Here is a 20097-nt window from a genome sequence, read left to right as displayed (position 1 = left end):
TTGTAATGGCTGTCGCATGATGCCTTGTAATAGCAATTAATGCTAGAAACACTCTAATTTCACTCGAGTCGGTTTCCTTCCAGTTCTGTACTTGAGAACCCGGTGTCAGTTCATTATTTTCAATGAAGTCCCGTGCATATCGATTCGTTTCGGTTGATACATAGTTGATAATGTCATCATCCAAAAATTCGCAAAGAATTTCAACCGGTGAAGAATGATGCAGCAATATTTTAGTCCCCGGATTTCCAGTGAATGGGAAGCGTGTTGTAGGGAGGGCCAAATCTTGGCTGTCTAATTTGACCCTGTCTCTTACGTCATTTAGTGATGTATCTTCCTCCGTTTCACTATCAGAGAGCGATCCAGAAGACGATGAATCTGAATATTCATTATCTGAACGTTCGTTCGAATCCATTTCTTCAAAAGGAATGCAGCAGAGTTGTTTGCTCAAATCAGCAGAGTGGAATATTATGAGCATTGTATTCCACTAATAAAGTGCAATTAAGAAGACCTTAGTCTTGAAAAAGACTTTTTTTTTTGAAAAAATATCGAAAAGTATCTCAGAAGAAAGGGGAGAAAAAAACTTAGTTAACCGTGATAATCAGTGAATGAAATGGAATCTTGCCTCCTCTCCTAAATGCATAGTTTGTTATCAGTGAATGTTTCTACAATACATGACAAAAGTAGATGCATACTACCTAATCCATCAATAGTAATTTATCAGCACTCAAGTTGTAAGCCTAATCCACATGCGCATTTTCTGTTGAACTGATCACAATGCCCCGTTTCCTGTCAGTTTCTTTCCTTTATTCTGGTGCATTTAAAAGAATCACAAGGACCTGCTCTGTCACTTAGATTTTTTGAGAGCGAACACCTTTTGCCAAGCATCCATTTCATTGCAGCAGAAGCATTAATTTAAATTTGAAATGGTCTAACTAAAGTATTGAATGAAGACATCCTATATGTAGAAAGAAGGCATGCTTGGAAGAAACCATACCTTTGAAAACAAAATCAAACAATAATCCCTTATCTGTCATTAAACCGATGTTTGATTATAAAGCACTAAAATTTTCATACGCATTATTCGACCTCTGGCTTTGATTATCAAAAATATTCATAAAAGCGAGCATTGCAAAAAATACACTTAAAGAAATATACATACGAAAAATGGCTTTAAAATAAAATGAAAATACTTATCATTAAGCAATAATTTTAATCTTAGCATTATTTATTACTTAAGTATTCATAATTATATTTGAATATGAACGATAAAAGATTTTGAAATAATATTTCAATAACAATTTTAAATGTTCAACTTAGATGAAAAATGACAAAAAAAAAAAAAAAAACTTATAAAAATGAGGCAAAAGTTTTAACTTTCTGAAATTGAAATAAATTAATTACATATAATAAAAAAGTAGCTTGGATTTAAAGAAAAAAAACATACCCTAAACGAATGGAGGACTCAAGACTTCAAAATGTACTCAAAAAAGAAAACGGATCCAAAAATAAAAAATATCTATATAAGTGAGGTCATTGAAAAAAGAAAAAAAAAAATCAACAGTAATTTTGCGTACGACCTATGTTCTTCTTAGCCCATATGGTTTATTATCCAAGAGCTTTGGAACACATACAAAAGCGTTCTTCAACGTATAATTCTGAAAGCATTTTTATTAAAAGCGCACTGCAGGCTACTTTCGTTTTGAGAACATACGCAGTTTCTCTAAAATCAAGTTCGACTTTTCATTCCAATTTTAAATAGCTGGAAATAGCCGCTCAAATCAACTATTAATAGTGCCAAAGACAAAGACGTTAGAAGAATGAAATATTTAAAAAGTAGGAATTCTAACGCGTCTGGTGAAAAATATATAACATCATTAAATCGAATGAAAACTAACATTATATCATAATCACCCTCTGATATTCTTATATTCAAACTAGCGTTTACATCATTGTTAGCTTTATCACAATTGTATCTATATATATAAAAATGGAGTTTGGTAAATTTTGTTCCCTAAGATCGCAGAAACTACCCGGCAGATTTGACTGAAACTTTCACCGTTTGTTCTTTTTGGTACTGGGGAGGTTTGTAGACCATTTAGAAAAAAATCCGATTGATAGTTCTTTTTTTATTCTAATTTGTCCAAATTTTCGCATAAATGCCCAATATGACGGTGAAAAAATAAGTGCACATATTAAAATTATGTGTCTATCTAAAGCGCTTATTTTTCTGATGAAGATGGCATCTGTTAGAAAGTTCTAAATGGCATCTGTTAGAAAGTTCTAAATTGTATGAAAAACGAGTTATGAGCTTGTTTTGTCCCATGTTCGAAGGCTTTCCTCAATACAATTCATTATTTAGTGTATCATCTCAACTCCCAGTTCATAGCTAGAATTGTTGAATATTTTTGTGTTTCGTCTGATTGTTTGAGGCTTTTCTCTAGTCAAATCTTAAAGTAGCGTTTTCCCCCCAAGATTAGCTAATAATAACTAGATTTGGCTGATTATTTTCCATTTAAATGGAACTCTAGTGTAATTAATGGTTTATTATTATTATTATTATTTGTGCTGATTGGACACTTAATTATTATCCAATCTAACAGCAGAAACCTCGCCAAAATTTATGCAGAAAGATTTCAGTAGCGGATGCATTTGGCAGTTTTTTCAACAGCCGTGGTTTTTGAAGCCAAAGACTACGTAATAATGTTTGTCAACTTTCACCATGTAAACAAAATATCGCCAATCAAAGAATCTTTAAAAACTTTTTTACTGTAAAATAATCCAGCAACTAAATTATACAAATCCATAAACAGCACAAAAACTTCCATTAATGTGACATTGTGCACAAATTCAAACCATCGCCAAATTTTACTACTCATTTTGGAAACATTTCGGATGAAATTGTTTAGCGCCCTTTTATGGTGATCAAAAGTATCTCAGCATCTGGCGACAATATCTCTTTAACAAAAATTAGTAACATACCATTTTACAAAGTAAGGAGGGGGAGCATTATATAAGGTATCCCAAAACGATTCCCGCAAATTCAGTAACATTTTAAATCGCACCAAGAACCCACAATAACTGAAATTTTCCAAAATAACTAAAGCAAGTTTAAGGGGACCACGGGTGCGCGGCTACATTTTTTCAAACAGTTCGGTCTTCAATAGACATACAGAGAAGGTAAGACTCCATGTAAAAAAAAAGTATTAACTGATAAATCTTTTTAAACATGTGAAGTTTAATTTCATATTTCGGAAATTCTTCAAATTTGTATACGCTTAAATTTCGTGTTTTCGTTTTTAAATGAATACTATTTTGCTCTTTTTACTTACTGCTACTTTAGTTTTATAAGTAAGGAAGAAGCTAGATTTTAAATCACGACAAAAAGGTGTGTTTTAAGTTCTTTCACTTAAAACAGAAAACAAATGCAAGTAACGATTGTTTCACATAATTATTGCTAACCCAGGCAAAGCCGGGTATTTTTGCTAGTATATTTTATTTTACTTGCAGAGCCCGATCATTCTGATTGTGGTCATGGGGCTCATTTGTATTTCAGGGCCCCCCTAAGGCCCAACTAAGATTTTAGAAAACACTCGGCATAAAATTCATTCTGCCCCCCCCCCCCCCCGCCTCCCTATATTTCCGCTTATTCTGAAGCTATAAAATATTTCGATACTTGCGTATTAACACAACCATGCTAAATTTGGTGGTAAACTTTTAATCACAACGTTTAAAAAATAGAAAAGATATAGTATACGATAATTATATAAGATAAGTTTAAACTTTGCCAGTTTAAAATAAATATCAAAGGTATTATGATATAACTTTTAATAGTAAATACAGACTAAGCTTGGAGTGGTTTTGAGATTTGCAAATATATCAATTTTTTAAAGGGAATTTTTATCAACAAATAAAAAGATTTTCCCCTCGTCTCCTGCATTTGCGAAAATATCAATGACATCATTATACTTTAGAATCTGAGTGAAATCATTATTTATTTTTAATTAGCATAATAAATTAAGGATATTTAGTCACCCTAAACTAAAATGTAAGAGGAGGGGCCTATGCCCCGCATGCCCCTGCAGTAATCAGGCTCTGTTTACTTGATTAAAGAATAGGCTCCTTGGAATGCCGAAACACGTGTCTGCTGCTCTTATGACTATTTTTTTTCATTTTTAACATCACTTATCGCATTATTATTTTACTTATCGCACGAATGAAAACATTTTATTTATAATGTGATAGTTTTTAGTTTCTGTAATTTAGTTTCTTTACGCGTGGAAACTAACATGAATATTTTCTAAAAACGTCTAGCTTCGTAAAAAACGTAAAGCTTCACACCGTTTGAATTTAAGGTTATATATTAAGGCTATATATAAGGTTATATATCCTTTTTTACATTTTATTATTATTATTATTATTATTTATTTATGTTTTTTTTTTGTCAAAATTGAATTCATTGGCGTACTTATTGTATTAGCCAGAATATTGTTTAATATCAACGATATTTTTATGTAAGCTCATTTCGTTCGCATGTATAAGCATAGATTTGGTGCATATACAACACACAAAAAAAAATGAAGCTTTAGAAAAGGTATGGTGTAAAAAGGCATTTGAAGGCCTTAAAACTTAATCGCACTCGCTCATAACATAAGCTGACGAGACATTACATATTATGTGAGTATGTAGTGTGGTTACTCACACAATGTTTTATACCATTTTTCTGATTATTTTGAAGATACTAGTGAAGTGTATGGAATAAAGTTAAGAGTGCCGATATTAGGATAAGAGCATCATCCAGGACAGACAGGATAGTATAAAAAAAACATTTCTGATCTTTTCAAAGATACTATTAGACAAAAGATTACTCAAAACAGTCAAACATTGGAAGCTTTCCTGGGTGGAACAAAAAAAACTTGATTTATTAAAAATAACTATTGAATATTATTCTTTTATCAATTGTTTGAGGTATTTTAGAGAAGTTGGTCATCAAATGTTTTTAATTTAAGCCAGTTTAAGTCTAATTAAAGATATTAAAGTTAAAAAAAGTCACTTATATCGTATAAATAAACCTAATGGACAGAAATTAAAGTCATACTTGTTCTCAATACATAAATATATGTACGATCAGTTTAATAAAATGTTGCGTAAAAATATGCGTTCCCTTATCCATTATTTAGGAGATATACATTCTAATTTAGAAGAAAAACGAACTATCCTTATGCTTTCAAATAAGATTCATATTTTTTTCCCTTTTTTGTTGAACTAATAGGTTGTAAGTTGCAACTAGGCAGGAAACTACATTCCACAGATTCTCTTTTGTACTAGTTTGATGAGCAGGTGTGCTGTCGCTCAGTGTCACGCGTCCCTAATGAAGCAGAAGAAACTCCCCACCCACTGCGGATTACGAGGGGGGTAAAATTCGTTTGAGAAAAGACTGCCTCTTTATGGGTCCACATGGTATTTCGGTGGTGACACAAATCAGAAGTTCTAGAAAAACATGGCCGCTGCTTGGAAGGTTAAACTGAAATTCAGAACAAATAATTCATTTTAAAGAACCATATGGACCATTATGTAATAATATGCAGAAAAGAATGAAATTTATTTTAAGTGACTTGTTTACCTGCAGTAATGTTTCCTTGTTAACTCCTGAACGCCTGTCTCAATATGTCATTTTACTATTTCATAAAATCTTCTTTTCTTTTTGCATAGGTAACTAATAGGGCTAGGCAATTAGACGATGGAAAATTTGAAAAACTGCCTTATGGAAAAACAATCTATTGTGGCAATTCTTTAGTAGAAAGAGATGACATTGTATCAACAATGTTCAAAATATGTATTCTTATAGAAGGTAAGTATAGTTTTCATTTACTTGTAGCAAAAGGCCATTTATTCTGCAATTTGCTTTAAAAGTTGATTTTAAAAAACTGTTTTGTGTGTGTGTGTCTTCAACTTGAAATAAAAAGTGTTATAGAAGTTTAAAACATTTTGCAAAATTTAACTAAGTTCAGCAGTATTTTCATTTTGTTGAGGGTTTGGAAAGGGTTCGAAGGCGGGCTACAGGGCTAATAAATGGACTTTCTCATTTAGACTATGATTCCAGGCTTATAATGCTGATAATGTACAGTCTTGAGCAAAGAAGAGACTGAGGGGACATGATTCAGTTGTTTAAATTTATTAATATGAAAGATGTTACCGGGCTGAAGTTTAGCACTAAAAACAGGACAAAGGGTCATTGTTTTAAGCTATTTAAATCTCAGGCTAACATGGATATTAGGAAAAATTATTATTAAAGCAGGATAATGGAACCTTGGAACAGCTTACCGGAAGAGGTGGTAATGAGCACGGGAGTAGATAGTTTTAAGAGGGCCATTGATCTTCACTGGGGATTGTAAATTGACTAGGACCAGTCTAGCTGGTCCCAGAGCCTGTTGCTGGTCGTCACTTTTGTATTTGTATTTGTTTCCACATTTCTGAAAAATATCTTCATTTTTCGTAGCTTTCTCTGAAAAGGAATTAAAGATTTCATGATCAGAAATTTTGCAGCTCATTGGTAAAACATTTAAAGTTCACACTAGTAAACCCAATGTGTGGGTGTACGCTCTGTCGCAAAAAAATATATGCACCCAGAAGGAAACTATCATCACGAAACTCAACATGCATGTGGTATATGAGGAAATAGCAAACAATTACAAATTTAGAACAAAAGATAGTTTTATTAAGAAGTTATGAAACAACAAAGGCTACTAACCATAAGTAGTATAGCCTCAGGCAGCTAGCTATACATGCCAAAAAATGGCATGGCTTGGAATGAAGTAGGTCACCTATGACCCCTGCGGAGGATCATGCCATAATCTTTGAAGTTGGTTAAGGTAATTAACCTGTATTCTGGGATAGCTTCAGTAGCCTTCCAAGCATGACCCAAATGGGCTCTGTTGGAGGGAGGTCTGGTTACCTAGAAGGCCATGGGAGCACTTATTTCCTTAAAGACATGATCAGAAAATGGTGCAATATGTGGACAAGCATTGTCGTGCTGATAAATGGTACTTGAATGACTTGATAGCATTTGTAAGGTTGCCACTGCAGACTAAAAAGGCGACTTTGCGACTATTTCTGACCGCAGGTGACAATGGCAACTTCTTTGATCACAAAAGGCCCAGAAGTGACTAGTTTTTAAACATTTACTACTTTTTACAATTTTGGATGACTTTTTTTCATATTTTGGGGTACTCAATGAAAAAATAAAAATGGAAGATTTTGAGTGCATCACTTGCATTCATTCATGTCACAAAGATTGTGTCATGTATTTTTCGGCCAATAGCATTAACCCCTCTTTAAGTGCATCGAGGGACAAAAGACGAGTACAAACGTAGGAGGGGTATGGATAGAAAAAACACTTTAATTCTGTAGAATTTCATTGAATTGTTCTTAAAACATGAAAAAAGTTAATAATTTTCTTAGCATGGGTATGGTGTAACCAACACGTGCATTGAGAAAAATGATTCCTCTCTGTTAGATTTCCATCCTTTTGCATCTTTTAAATGTTTTGATATTTTTAACAGTCGGGAATTATTTTGACAAATGCTCTCTTTGCTTAACTTATTTTATTTATTTTTTTCATAAATAATAAATAGATTTTTCGAAGCATTCCAACATTTTTCCGCCCCCCCCCCCCGCACACACATTTTTCAAACATTCAGTTTTGTTGCAGACTATTCTTCCAGTGTTTGAGATTTCAATCATTTTGTACATTGCGAATGGTTTGAAATTGTTGACATTGGACGTTAGTTTTATACATGCTACCTTTGATTAGCTTTTTTTTTATTGATATACCTATTTAATTTTTGAAATCTTGATTTTATTAATTAGATTATCCATTGTTACTGATTTTTTCAGAAAATATGTAATTTAAACAAGCAAACACATAATGTTTTAATTTTACATTTGTATTTAAATTGCAGTATTTTTAGTTGAATTAATGTTGTTCATGATCTTAAATGCCTACTAAAATACTTCAGTAATATTTTCTATGTTACTAGCAGTGGTGCTGCTTGATGTGTTGGACAAAATTCAAAGACTTTCTATTAGCACATAATGCATGATTATCTCTCTCCACAATTCAGAAGCTCTAACATTTTAAAGTTATGTACATGTTTGCAACCAGTATAGATTTCTACAGGCAGCGGTTTTAAGCCTGTTGGGCTGCTGACAAAGGCTCTTAACTTCCTTGATGTAGATTCTGCATCTGTAAAAGTTGAGTGGAGAGTTCTATCAACTGGAAATTTCTTCTCCTATTAATGGCAATCATAAAAGAGTTGGTTACTTTCAGAAAGAGGATCTGAACAAATAAACTCCTCTGGCACAAGTAGAAATATCTTCTACTTAATGAGCTTGTCAAAGTTATTTTATGTTTGTCTCATGGAGCCAGAATTTTGAAGATAAAGTTCTTCATTTCTAAAATAATCCTGACTTAAGATAAGTCTAAAATGTTTGAGCAAATCCTAAATGAAAACTAATATTGAGAGACTCTTTACCAAAATACCAATATGTTGGAGAGGTAAAAATAACAATAGAAATTTAAAAAATGGCATATGTGTCACACAAAAGTCATATAAAAATTCTCTGGAAGAACAAAACAAGTTGAATGAACAGAGTATATGAAGGTAAACATGGAATGTGAAAGGATGATTGAAAAAGATAAGCAGAGAGATGAAGAACTAAAATGTAAAACAAATCCACTGAACAACTTTAACACAAGGCAAAGATGGTTGCACAGAAAATAAACCCAATCAAGAGTCTCCAGATTCTCTATTGAAATTACAAATACAAATACAAATGTGATGACCAGCAACAGATTCTGGGCCCAGCTAGGCTGGTCCTAGTCAATTAATTAGTCCTCAGTGAAGATCAATGGCCTTCTTAAAACTATCCACCCCCTTGCTCATTACCACCTCTTCTGGTAAGCTATTCCAAGTGCCCATGACCCTACTAAAGTAGTAGTTTTTCCTAATTTCCCAGTTAGTCTGAGACTTAACACTTTAAGGACGACACAGCCGGTTTCGGACGGGTCAGATGAACGTCCTTTGAGGACGAGCTCGGCCATTTTTGGCCGGTAGCTGTATCTTCAGGGGGTGGATCGCATAAAAGGAAGGGACACAGTCGGGACCACCGCGGCGAGAAATTTTCGCGGGAGATCTTGATCAGCGATCCGCTAATGACAGCGGCGATTTTCCTTGAAGGCACTTCTGCTCTGCTTAGAAGAGTATTGTGCCTTGTACCCGATTTCTACAAAAGAGAGGGAATCTTATGTTTTCTTTTATTTTTCTTCGGTAAAATGTTTCGCACAAACGTAAAACTCCCTTCTCCTTTTTTGTTTATGTACACAATGTTTTAGATACAAGTACTATTCCCTATCACGTACAAATCGGAAAGAATACAATAATAGGCGAAGAATAGATGCATTTAGTATCTTTGTTCGGGTCGGGATCAAATAAACGTTTTAGTTTAATTGCGTTTTCTATACTTTTATTATGGAGAGAGCTTTCCCCATACTTGCTTGCAATGTTATATAATTTCGTGTCTATCTTCAATGTGATTAGTTGCAAAATTGTACGGTGGGAAACTTTAGTCGTCTTTTTTTTTCCGCAATAGATTTGCTGTTTTGTCATTTCTATTATTTAAAATTTTTGATAAACAAAACAATGCATTTCTTTTATTTACGTCATTAACAACAAAAGCCTTTAAAAGATTTTTTTGCCGCTTTTGGAAAGCATTTCCGACCCCACATTGCTATATGATTTCGAGTAGTCAGGATGTACACTACCTCTCGAAGGAGTTCTGAACTGAAACACTTTAATTGAATTCTTAACTGAAACACCTTGTGTGTGTATATATATATATATATATATAAAAGCTAAAATCACTGATCAAGTCACCAACAATGAAACTCGCGATAAAATTAATGTACTTATGTCTCTACCTTTGTACGAAATTATAGATTATAAATGATTAGCGGTGGGGCATTGTGTCATTATAGGAGCTGAGTTTGAGATACATTTAGTTTAACACGTCAAATTTTAAGTTCAATGTCCCTGATAAAATGGCAATTAGTCTCCGTCATACAATGACATGTTATTTTCCAATATATAATACGTACACAAAACTTTGGATTATAGCAGCAGTACCCGTAAACTAATACAAAAACGTCAGTCAATTTTGTTTGAAAAGTGCTAATATTTGATTTTGTAGATCTTCGGAATAAAAGATGGAGAGGAGCGGGAATAAAAAGTTTTAAAAACGTCCGTGTACACGTGTTTTTAGTATTTTGGATTAATATGCTAAAAAATATTCTACATTTGCTGCAGAATTTCAATAACCGTGTGTGTGTGTGCATAGCATTCCTAAAAAGTCATAGTTAAAAAGATTTTATTCATCTGCTAATGAAAACACAGCTCTTTAATTTAAAAATAATACTTAATTATTAAAGATTGCAATTAGCAGCACTAAATAATGAATTAGCAAAAAAAGAGTAAGTATATAAGTAAATACTACTTATTTCTTAAAATGAAAGTAAGACGAGTATGAAATATGGACCGCAACCTTTGTGTGAATATTCAAATACTCTGCGTCTGATTGGAAGCGTACTTTTGTCTTCAGTTTTGAATTTATTTTTAATGTCAATTACTGCACAACAAGAGTATAAAAATCTGTTCAACTCCAATTCCTCTTAAAAAGGAAAATTCCTCATTTTAAAACTACAAAATAGTTTTTTTCATCATATTAACGTGGTAAAATTTAAAAAAAAAAGAAGAAAGAAAAGAAAGAATGAAAAAAAAAAGGAATTTCTCTGCAAGCTCTGCCCATTCTTGAGCAAAGCGTCGGATGAGATAAGCAATCTTGCCATAAGGGGAATTCTCTTCCCTCCCAAAAAGCTCACATAGAGGAGCACAGCTTTTCCCGTGTAAAACCGAATGGCTTTTCTACTTAGGAAGAGTCGATTTTGAGATGCTATTCCGAAAGTGACCTCCGTCTTTAGGGGGTAAGATCAGTGGATGAGCCATCGTCCTTAAAGAGTTAAATAGCTTAAAACAATGACCCCTCGTCCTATTTTCCCCGCAAAAATTTAATCCATTTACATCTTTCATTTTGATCAATTTAAATAACTGAATCATGTTCCCTCTGACTCTCCTTGGATCCAGGCTATACATGTTAAGCCTATTAAGTCTGGTATCATAATCTAAATCTGAAAGTCGTCCCCTTACTAATCTAGTTACCCTTCTTTGAACCCTTTCCAATACAAAAATATCTTTCTTTAGATAAGGCGACCAAACTGAACAGCATACTCCAAATGAGGTCTTACTAAACTCTTATGTAACCGCAGAAGAACCTTCTTAGATTTGTTTGAAGTAGATCTATTGATAAGCCCAAGCATTTTGTTGTCTTTGTTACTAGCAATGCTGCACTGTTGACTAAACTTGAAGTCCTGATTTATTAAGATACCCAGATCCATAACATTTTCTGCCTGATTGATGACTGAACCCTTTAAATGATATCTCGTACGCTTATTTCCACGATCTAAGTGTAGCACTTGACATTTCCCTACACTAACTGCCATACCCCATTTATCTGCCCACTTAGTAATATGATCTAAATCCTCTTGAAGCTGTTTTACTTGTTCTTCATTTTCGACAATCCCCATAACTTTTACATCATCAGCAAAACAATTCATGCTTCCAGAAATATTTTCATTGATGTCATTCATAAAGATAATAAACAAAAGAGGCCCTAAAACTGATCCCTGAGAAATCATGCTTAAAACATCACTCCATTTAGAATGATTTCCTCTCACAACTACTCTTTCCTTCCTACCAGTGAGTCAATTTCTAACCCAAAGTAAAGTTTTTCCTTCTATTCCTATGTCAGCTAATTTGCTGAGAAGAGCAACATGCGGTACCTTGTCAAAAGCTTTTTGAAAATCAATATAAACAACATCCACACGTTTTTTGTTATCTAAAGCTGGGGTAACCTTGTTGTAGAAATGCAATAAATTAGTAGCACAGGATTTACCTTTCCTGAAACCATACTGCAAACTAGTCAACAGACTATTAGTCTCTAAGAACGTCATGATCTTAGTTTTGATCAAAGTTTCAAAAATCTTACAAATCACTGAAGTCAAACTTACAGGTCTATAATTCCCAGCATTACCTTTAGACCCCTTCTTGAAGAGTGGCATTATGTTAGCCAGCTTCCAGTCCTCTAGCACCATCCCCGAGTTATAAGAAGCATTGAAAATATTCAAAATAACATCCACTAATTCCTCTGCACATTCAACTAAAATTTTGGGATAAATATTGTCTGGTCCCGGAGCTTTAGTTGCTTTAATCTTTTTCAAATGAAATAGAACCTCCTCCCTGGAAAGTACAAAATCCTCAAGCTGTATAATAGCTTGTGTCTTGTTAGTGTCAACTGTTGAGATACAGTTATCCTTAAACACACTGGAAAAAAGTTATTTAGAACATTTGCAATATCCCTATCGTTTTGGATTAAATTTCCATACTCATCAACCAATGGCCCTATCTGACTGTTTCGAGCTTTCCCAGAATTAGCGTAAGCAAAAAACCTTTTAGGGTTCCCATCAATGTCATCTGCTAGCCTTTGCTCCAATTCCCTTTTCTGAATCCGTACCAAATTCTTAAGATTTCGCCTTGCCTTACCATATTGGAGCTTCTCCTTACTCTGACCAGTTTCTTTAAACTGACGAAAAGCAACTTGCTTATAATTAAGAGCTTATTTAGTCTCCCTAGAGAACCACGTGGGGTAAATTCTTGGTACCAAGACCTTTTCTTCTAAATGAAACATAATCCCCAACCGTTTTAGCAAGTTTTTCCTTAAATTTCGTCCACTGCTGATCAACATTGCTATTTTCCAATCCTGACGCAAAAACCTCTTTCAAGCTCTGCATAAGTGAAACAAAATCAGTGTTTCTGAAATTGGGCACAAACCTAAAATTATCATCTTTGTACACTTGAAATTTAATCCGGAACCTAATGCTGTTATGATCACTATCTCCAATATGATACCCTTCACACAACCCCTGAACAAAACTTCCTATGTCACAAAAACTAGACCCAAAGTTGTCTCCTCTCGAGTTCCCTGAGTTACAACTTGATCTAAGAAACAGTCACCAATTACTTTTAAAAATTCCTCTTTGTCATTACCAGGATAAAAATTATTCCAATCAATACCCGGAAAATTGAAATACCCCATTATAATAACGGATCCTTTACTGGACATGTCATTTGTAATATGGTACATCTGCTCATCTTGTCCTTAGTTTGAATTGGGTGGTGTATAAATATTTCCATAACATAGCTTTTCGCCCTTACTGCTCATCAATTCCAGCAAAACCATATCAATATCAGTAGGCTTATCATTTATGACCAATTCATAGCAAATAAAATCGTCTCTAACATAAAATAAAACCCCACCACCTCTTTTAGCTACTCTATCCTGTCTGAACAAATTATAGCAATGTGTAATAACTCTGCATCAAATTCGGTAGCCCATATCTCTGTAATTCCAATAACATCCAACAATCCAAATTGACAAACTTAACTCTTAATCAAATTTGGTCTTCTTACTGATGGTTTTCATGCCTAATGTGATGTAGTTGGCAGTATTGCATAATATAGACGAACGCGCGAACGGCGTTCGCAGAAAATTTTTGGCTCTGCAGAAATTTTTTTTCAAACTGCTAAATCAGTGGCGTAGCTAGACCCGACTTTCGGGGGGGGTTACTTCTTTTATATATATATACATATATATATATATATATATATATATAATATATATATATATATATATAATATATATATATATATATATGTATATATATGTATATATATATGTATATATATATGTATATATATATGTATGTATATATATATATGTATATATATGTATATATATATGTATGTATATATATATATGTATATATATGTATATATATATGTATATATATATGTATATATATATGTATGTATATATATATATATATATATATATATATATATATATATATATATATATATATATATATATATATATATATATATATATATATATAATATAAATATATATATATGTATGTATAATCGCTTGGAATTATTTCCTTTTCTTCCTTTTTTTTCTTTCTCTTCTCTCTTCTTCTTCTCTTTTTTTGAGACCAACTTTTCGGGGGGGGGGGGTTTTGTCCCCAAAACCCCCCCCTTAGCTACGCCCCTGTGCTAAATGTTGATTTATTTTTTTTTTAAGGGAATTTTTAAGAAAATCCCAGAGTATATTTCTGTTAAAGCCTTTCTCCAAAAGCCTTTTAAAGCACATGTGTAAAAAAAATAATGGTTTTGGCAGTTTTCTTCAGTTGGTGAAAAATAAGCAAACTATATGTTATTGTAAAAAGAAAATTAAATGATTTAAAGCACTTTTTTTTTGTCTTTCATATTTGAATATAAATTTAATTTTTTATTCAAGGGTGAGTTAGGCAAAATAATTATTTGCAGAAAATTTTCCAGTTAGGATTTGTGTTCGCAGAAAGCTTTTCATTTTATCTAAGTGTGGTAGTTGATTATACCAATTATTTTTAATTTGCATTATTAAAACAAATCTAATTGTAAAAAAAAATCAGAAGGTGTTTTTTATTTCTCTGGAAGGTCCAGAATCATCAGTCTAGAGTGGGGAAAAATAAAATATCTTTACTCCAAAATGGAACAAAATGTATATATGAGACTATATTCCACAAAATTCTAAATTAAGTTCAAAACTTAAGAATAAAAATTGCAAATGGTGGCAGCTGCCACCAACTCAGATACAACTTTATAGACATTTTCTAGCAGTTGAGGAAAATAGCTATTGTACCCCCTCCCCCCCCCCCAAAAAAAAGATTAGAAACATTGATAAGTATTGAAAAATTTATAGGTTAGTTATGATTATGGATGTTATGGTTAAAAAAAACTCAATGAGTTGTATCAAAATAAACACAAACATGAATAGATTTTTAAATTTTCAAATTTCTATGCTGTAGTAGAATAAGTAATTCATGTTTCAAGTCAACTGAATTAACATGCTTATACCAGGTTTTCTTGCAGCTTATGCAATCAGTATGAGAGCAGGATTAACACAGAGGCTCAGGAAAAATATAAAATATATTTCAAATTTCAGATCTTGTTTGATTTTCTTTATTTGACAAAATGCTTAACTACTGTTATTCATAATAATATTAAGTGAAATTTGACAGGTGATGACCAGAGTGCATGCTTAGCAGAAAAATTTCTGTGGAATGATCGTATAGTTATTCCTGTTGTTTGTAAAAACATGACGGCTATTTCGTCTCGACAGTGTTTATCAGAATCAATATCTAAGGTAAGGTTTGAATGTTTAAATTTTGCCTAAAATTGATATATCATTATCCCCTATTTGTATTGTACAATTGAAGTATGTTAGTGTGTATTTCAGCTCAAGCAATAACTAAAAGAATATTATTTCTTATCAAAATTTTGAATGATCATGAAAATTTTCTGCACTATAATTGAAGCATGCAGCTGCAAAGATAGTTATCTCCAATTCCAATTTTTACTCAAATGTGTGGGGTTTTTTTCATCGATTTTTTCATTGCAATACTTAGGGACAGTACATTTTTTTGGGTGCGAGTAAAATTTAATGAACAGAAAAAATGTTTTTAGTTAATGTCATTTAGATTTACATTTCATAAGAAATAATTCTAGAAAAACTATAACGTCACACATTATTATGAATGAAAAGCAGGTTTCATTCTTTAGTGTGGATGTGTTAAGCACAAAAATTGGCTGTAATGTGAATGCTGTTCAGGGCTTTGCACAGCAACTTTTTCATTTTATTCTCACCCTGAGTATGATCTGCTGAATTTTTTTAGTCTCAGATGGGATAGGTTTTGAAACATGTTTCTGTGTTTGGTTGAAAAAACAAAGGAGATTTTGACCGAAGTTGATGTAGAGAGTTAAGTGTCATGGTTGCTAGTCTGGAAGCTGCTAACCACTGTTATACATGAGTGTCACAATGACAATGCGGCGATTGATCAAAGCTTGTCAGAATGGCTTGCTCTTGTGATAGTCAGTGCATTGTCATTGTGATGCATACATCTGCAGACTGTAAAGTTAAACAACTACTTTAAACCTTTTTTAAAAACTAAAATGTTGTGTAAAATCATCATAGTGTAATAAACTTTTGACCCATTTTGTATCCTTTATTTTCTGGCTTTGTATGCATACAGAGCATAAGCATTGTATTTGGGACCATACGTTCCGATATGAATACCTTGCTTCTTATTGTCCCCTCTAATACCCCCCAAAATTTGTCCATAATGCTGGGACACTCTGTTTACACATTGTTATGTATAATAGTAAGTACTGAAAAGGTTTTTTTGCTTGATGTGTAGTCCGATTGCTCTAGGGTATTCTATTTTATCTGAATGCAATTTAAGAACTGGCATGCATTTAGTATGCAATATTATTAGTTTATTTCATATTTGTATACTAAATTATATAGGTTTCCTACTAAGCTTACTTTATGTTTAGACATTTTTGTACATAAGCCCCACCCTATCTGAAATGGTGTTCCTTTTGTTATCATATGTAAAGACTAATAGTAATCAATTAATGACAACAGTGATGTTAAATAGCACTACTTGACTCCATTAAAATTATTCAGCCTTGAGAATTTTTGAAGAGTTTCACCTCTGGTTTAAATACTATAGACTGTTTCTTGCAGCTCAGTATTTGCTTGACTACCAAACATTGTGCCATGAAAGTTACCTGCTTTGGGCAGTTTTATCACCCTTTAGTCAGTCATTCAGTTCATTTACACCTTACATTTTCTAAAATGTTTACCTTTATTTCCTCCATTTCTCTCACAGGTGCCTTGTTGGCTTGTTGCTTCAGACTGGGATAATTTAAACTCAGATGATTGTACTCCTGAAGAAAGAGCTACATCTGTGCAGAAAATCATTATTAATTTACTGAAACAACAGTTAAAAGCAAAGGCACCATTGCAAAAGAAGATCAAATAATGAAGCTATATTCTAACTATTAATAGGACAAAAATGATTAAAACTCTGTGAAGGGTTCATGGAAAATAAGCCAGTCAGCATTTAATCTGAATTGCATTTAATAAAATGTAATTTAATTAAACATACTTATATATGAGAAATATATTCAAGAATCCTTGTTTTACAAAGTGATTTTTACTTTTCATAAGTATACAAAAGTATACAATTGTTTCAGAGTATACAATTCAAGTATCAAATATCAAAAGTATACAATTGTTTTCATTCCATTTTCTCTCCAGAGAGTCATCCCATTTTATTTTCTCTCAGGTCTTTCTTGAAACGTTTTTAGAATTTTAGCGATTCATACCATATTAATATAAATTATTTTACTTAAGAATTTCCCCTATCTTGCTAAAAAAGTTCAAGATCAAAATCTTTGTGTTGTGTCTAGGAATGTTAATGTGTATTTAAGTTTAATTTGTTGTACATATGTTGCCAGTTACAAATATTTTTTTTCTGTTTTAAAAATGGAAACATATCTTTTAAGTTAAAAGTTCCATCTTCTTATCGATTCAGTACCTTGTTCTCTGTTGATCAAATATCCTCAAGTGCCTCTTATAACATGTTTTTAGCAATGAAATGCAGGGATGTGCACTGAAATTTTGTGGCCTGACACAAATGACTTTTACAGGACCCCTCCATGTTTTTTACCCCTAAGTCCCTACATATATTTGACCCCTCATTTTAAATATCTTGGGGCCCCCTTCAGGTTTGGGCCCAGGTTGACAGGTCCCCACCCCCCGCCATGCAGGCTCTTGATGATATACAAGAGTTAATGAATTATTTTAAAAAATTTGCACTGCTTTGTGTGCTCAAAATCATGAAAAAGCTACCGTCAACAAACCAGTATTATTTTATTCTTTTGTCCGAACTGGGTTAGTGGTGACATAGTGTGTGACAGCTGGTACTATTATAGGGTGCGGGGAAAAAACTCGAACAAGCTATTTTTCATGTAACTTTATTAAAAATAAATAAATTAACAAAACATAATAATATGAGTAGACCTTTAGCAATCAATAAATTTAATTAGTTTCAAACAGGCTGCTTTTTGCAGTGATACAAAGGTGCAACTGCTTATTGAAATTTTCTGCCAAGGGCTGCAAGTCTTTTATCTTTAACCGATCCTAGTCTCTCTAAAGCTTAGGGAGTCCAAACTTTTGTGTATTTTAGGGTAGACCTTTTACCCTAAAATAGGCCATACAATGTAATAAAAGAGATTGAGGTCTATCAAGTCGAGCATTCAGTCTGCAGTTGATATGATGTCAAAAACAATGCATCATGCTCCACTCCTCATTTTGGCCTGATTTAAATGTCCATTCTACATTTCTGAAGTGCTCTTAGACCCACAAGTACAACAGCCACTAAAATGTCCTTTTGGTACACTTTTTGTTTTATTTTAGTGCCCTCATCCACAAAAAAAAACTGAGATCTTTTGTCGCTTGTCCTGATTCCATCTCAGATTCGTTGGAGTTTTCTTGCCCCATTCTGTATTTCTGCTGCCCCAGGTGATGTGTATAAGTACAGTAGAATACCTTTATAACACTGACCTATAAAACACAATTCTCTATAAAAATGCACAACTTTTCAGAAGAAAACGGCAAGTTTTTCAGTTGAAAGTGCTTCATTTGGCCTTCAAACAAAATTCTTTAGCAAATTAAATTTCAGAACTGTTTTTCATCTTCTCATATTAACCCAAAGCTTTTAAATGATAATTAGTATTCACAGTAAAAAAAGTGCCAGATTATTCTTGAAAGTCTGGTTGGTTGTTATGCAAAGCATAAAGTTAGCTCAAGTGCATGATAGTGCACTTTTTTAACTATGAAATATACTTACTTGTGATCTTGTGAATGATAATGTATACATCAAATTGCATAGTTTGAGCTTTATTCATTGTACTAAAAACTTAGTATTTTGTGTAAATGCATTGATATGTTTAGAATATTATTTTCTAAACATGTGAAATGATCTATATAACGCCGAAACCTGTATAGCACAAAACCTCTTGTCCCAAGGGTGCGTCATAATGGTCTTCTACTGTACCACCCCCACTCATGTAACAATCACAATAACAAACAAGCAACATCTCAGGTAATCCAGCAATAGAGCTACAAAAAAAAAAAAAAAAAAAAAAGGACAAGGTTTGAAGTGAAAATAAAAACAAGCACAACATTTTTAAAAAATATATCTATTCAATTTCAGACTTCAGTTTTGAATATGCAGCTGCTTGAAATGGAGCTTTAAGTTTAATTATAAACTACTTTCAGCCTTTAAAAACACTGGTACGTCCTTGAAATTAAAGTCCAAAGTGTACATCTTAGGGCACTTAAAGCTATACAAATATTTTTAAATATTAGACATCATGACATTTTCTGCCTCTGTGCAACCTATCTCAGGAACAAACATGGTGTGTGAGGGGCATAAAATTACTTTAAGTGCAGAAATGCACAGTACCGGTCTTTATGCCAAGGTAGCTACTAAGAGTTTTAACTGCTGCAAATAATGACATATAGCCTAAATGTGCTTGTTCAATTGCTGGAAAGCTTTCAAAATTAATTTGTTGACCACAATGCTTAGGTTATGGGCAATCTCTTTCTTTAATTGAGAATTTTTGCGTGATTTGGCAATTACAATTTTAATGTTATCTTTATTTTTACAACAAACATATAAAAATATGTGAAAGTATTGAAATCAATGCTAGATTTTGTCTGTTCTCTTTATGTATACATCCGTTTGTTGATGTTTGTACTGTGTGTTGTGAGCTAAATAAATAGTTTTATTCTTTTAAAATGTTGATTATTGTTTTTCATATGAAACTAGTTTTATGTAATTGAATAAAATTAATTACAAAGCATTTTAATTAAAAAAAACTTGGAAGCTTCTGTGTTTAACTAGGTCATTTTGTTTTTCCTTATAATGTTTTTATTTAATTTCATTTTGTTCAGTTGGCATAATTAGGACTCAAT

At 32.7% G+C, this 20097-nt stretch overlaps 1 protein-coding gene across 2 annotated transcripts in view; it reads left to right on the top strand.

Annotated features, from left to right (window-relative positions):
• The window catches only part of LOC129218148 (uncharacterized), a 336406-nt gene extending 316517 nt beyond the window's left edge, over window positions 1-19889 (top strand). For both annotated transcript variants that reach the window (XM_054852364.1, XM_054852365.1), the window contains 3 exons: window positions 5710-5848; window positions 15290-15414; window positions 16943-19889. In XM_054852364.1, coding sequence (XP_054708339.1) covers window positions 5710-5848; window positions 15290-15414; window positions 16943-17095 — 417 coding nt within the window. In that variant the 3' untranslated portion in view covers window positions 17096-19889. The remainder of the gene's footprint in view (window positions 1-5709; window positions 5849-15289; window positions 15415-16942) is intronic.
• Window positions 19890-20097: the final 208 nt, after the last annotated feature.

Source organism: Uloborus diversus, chromosome 3, assembly GCF_026930045.1.
Source record: "Uloborus diversus isolate 005 chromosome 3, Udiv.v.3.1, whole genome shotgun sequence".
Classification (NCBI taxonomy): domain Eukaryota; kingdom Metazoa; phylum Arthropoda; class Arachnida; order Araneae; family Uloboridae; genus Uloborus; species Uloborus diversus.
This window is presented reverse-complemented; position numbering and strand designations above follow the sequence as displayed.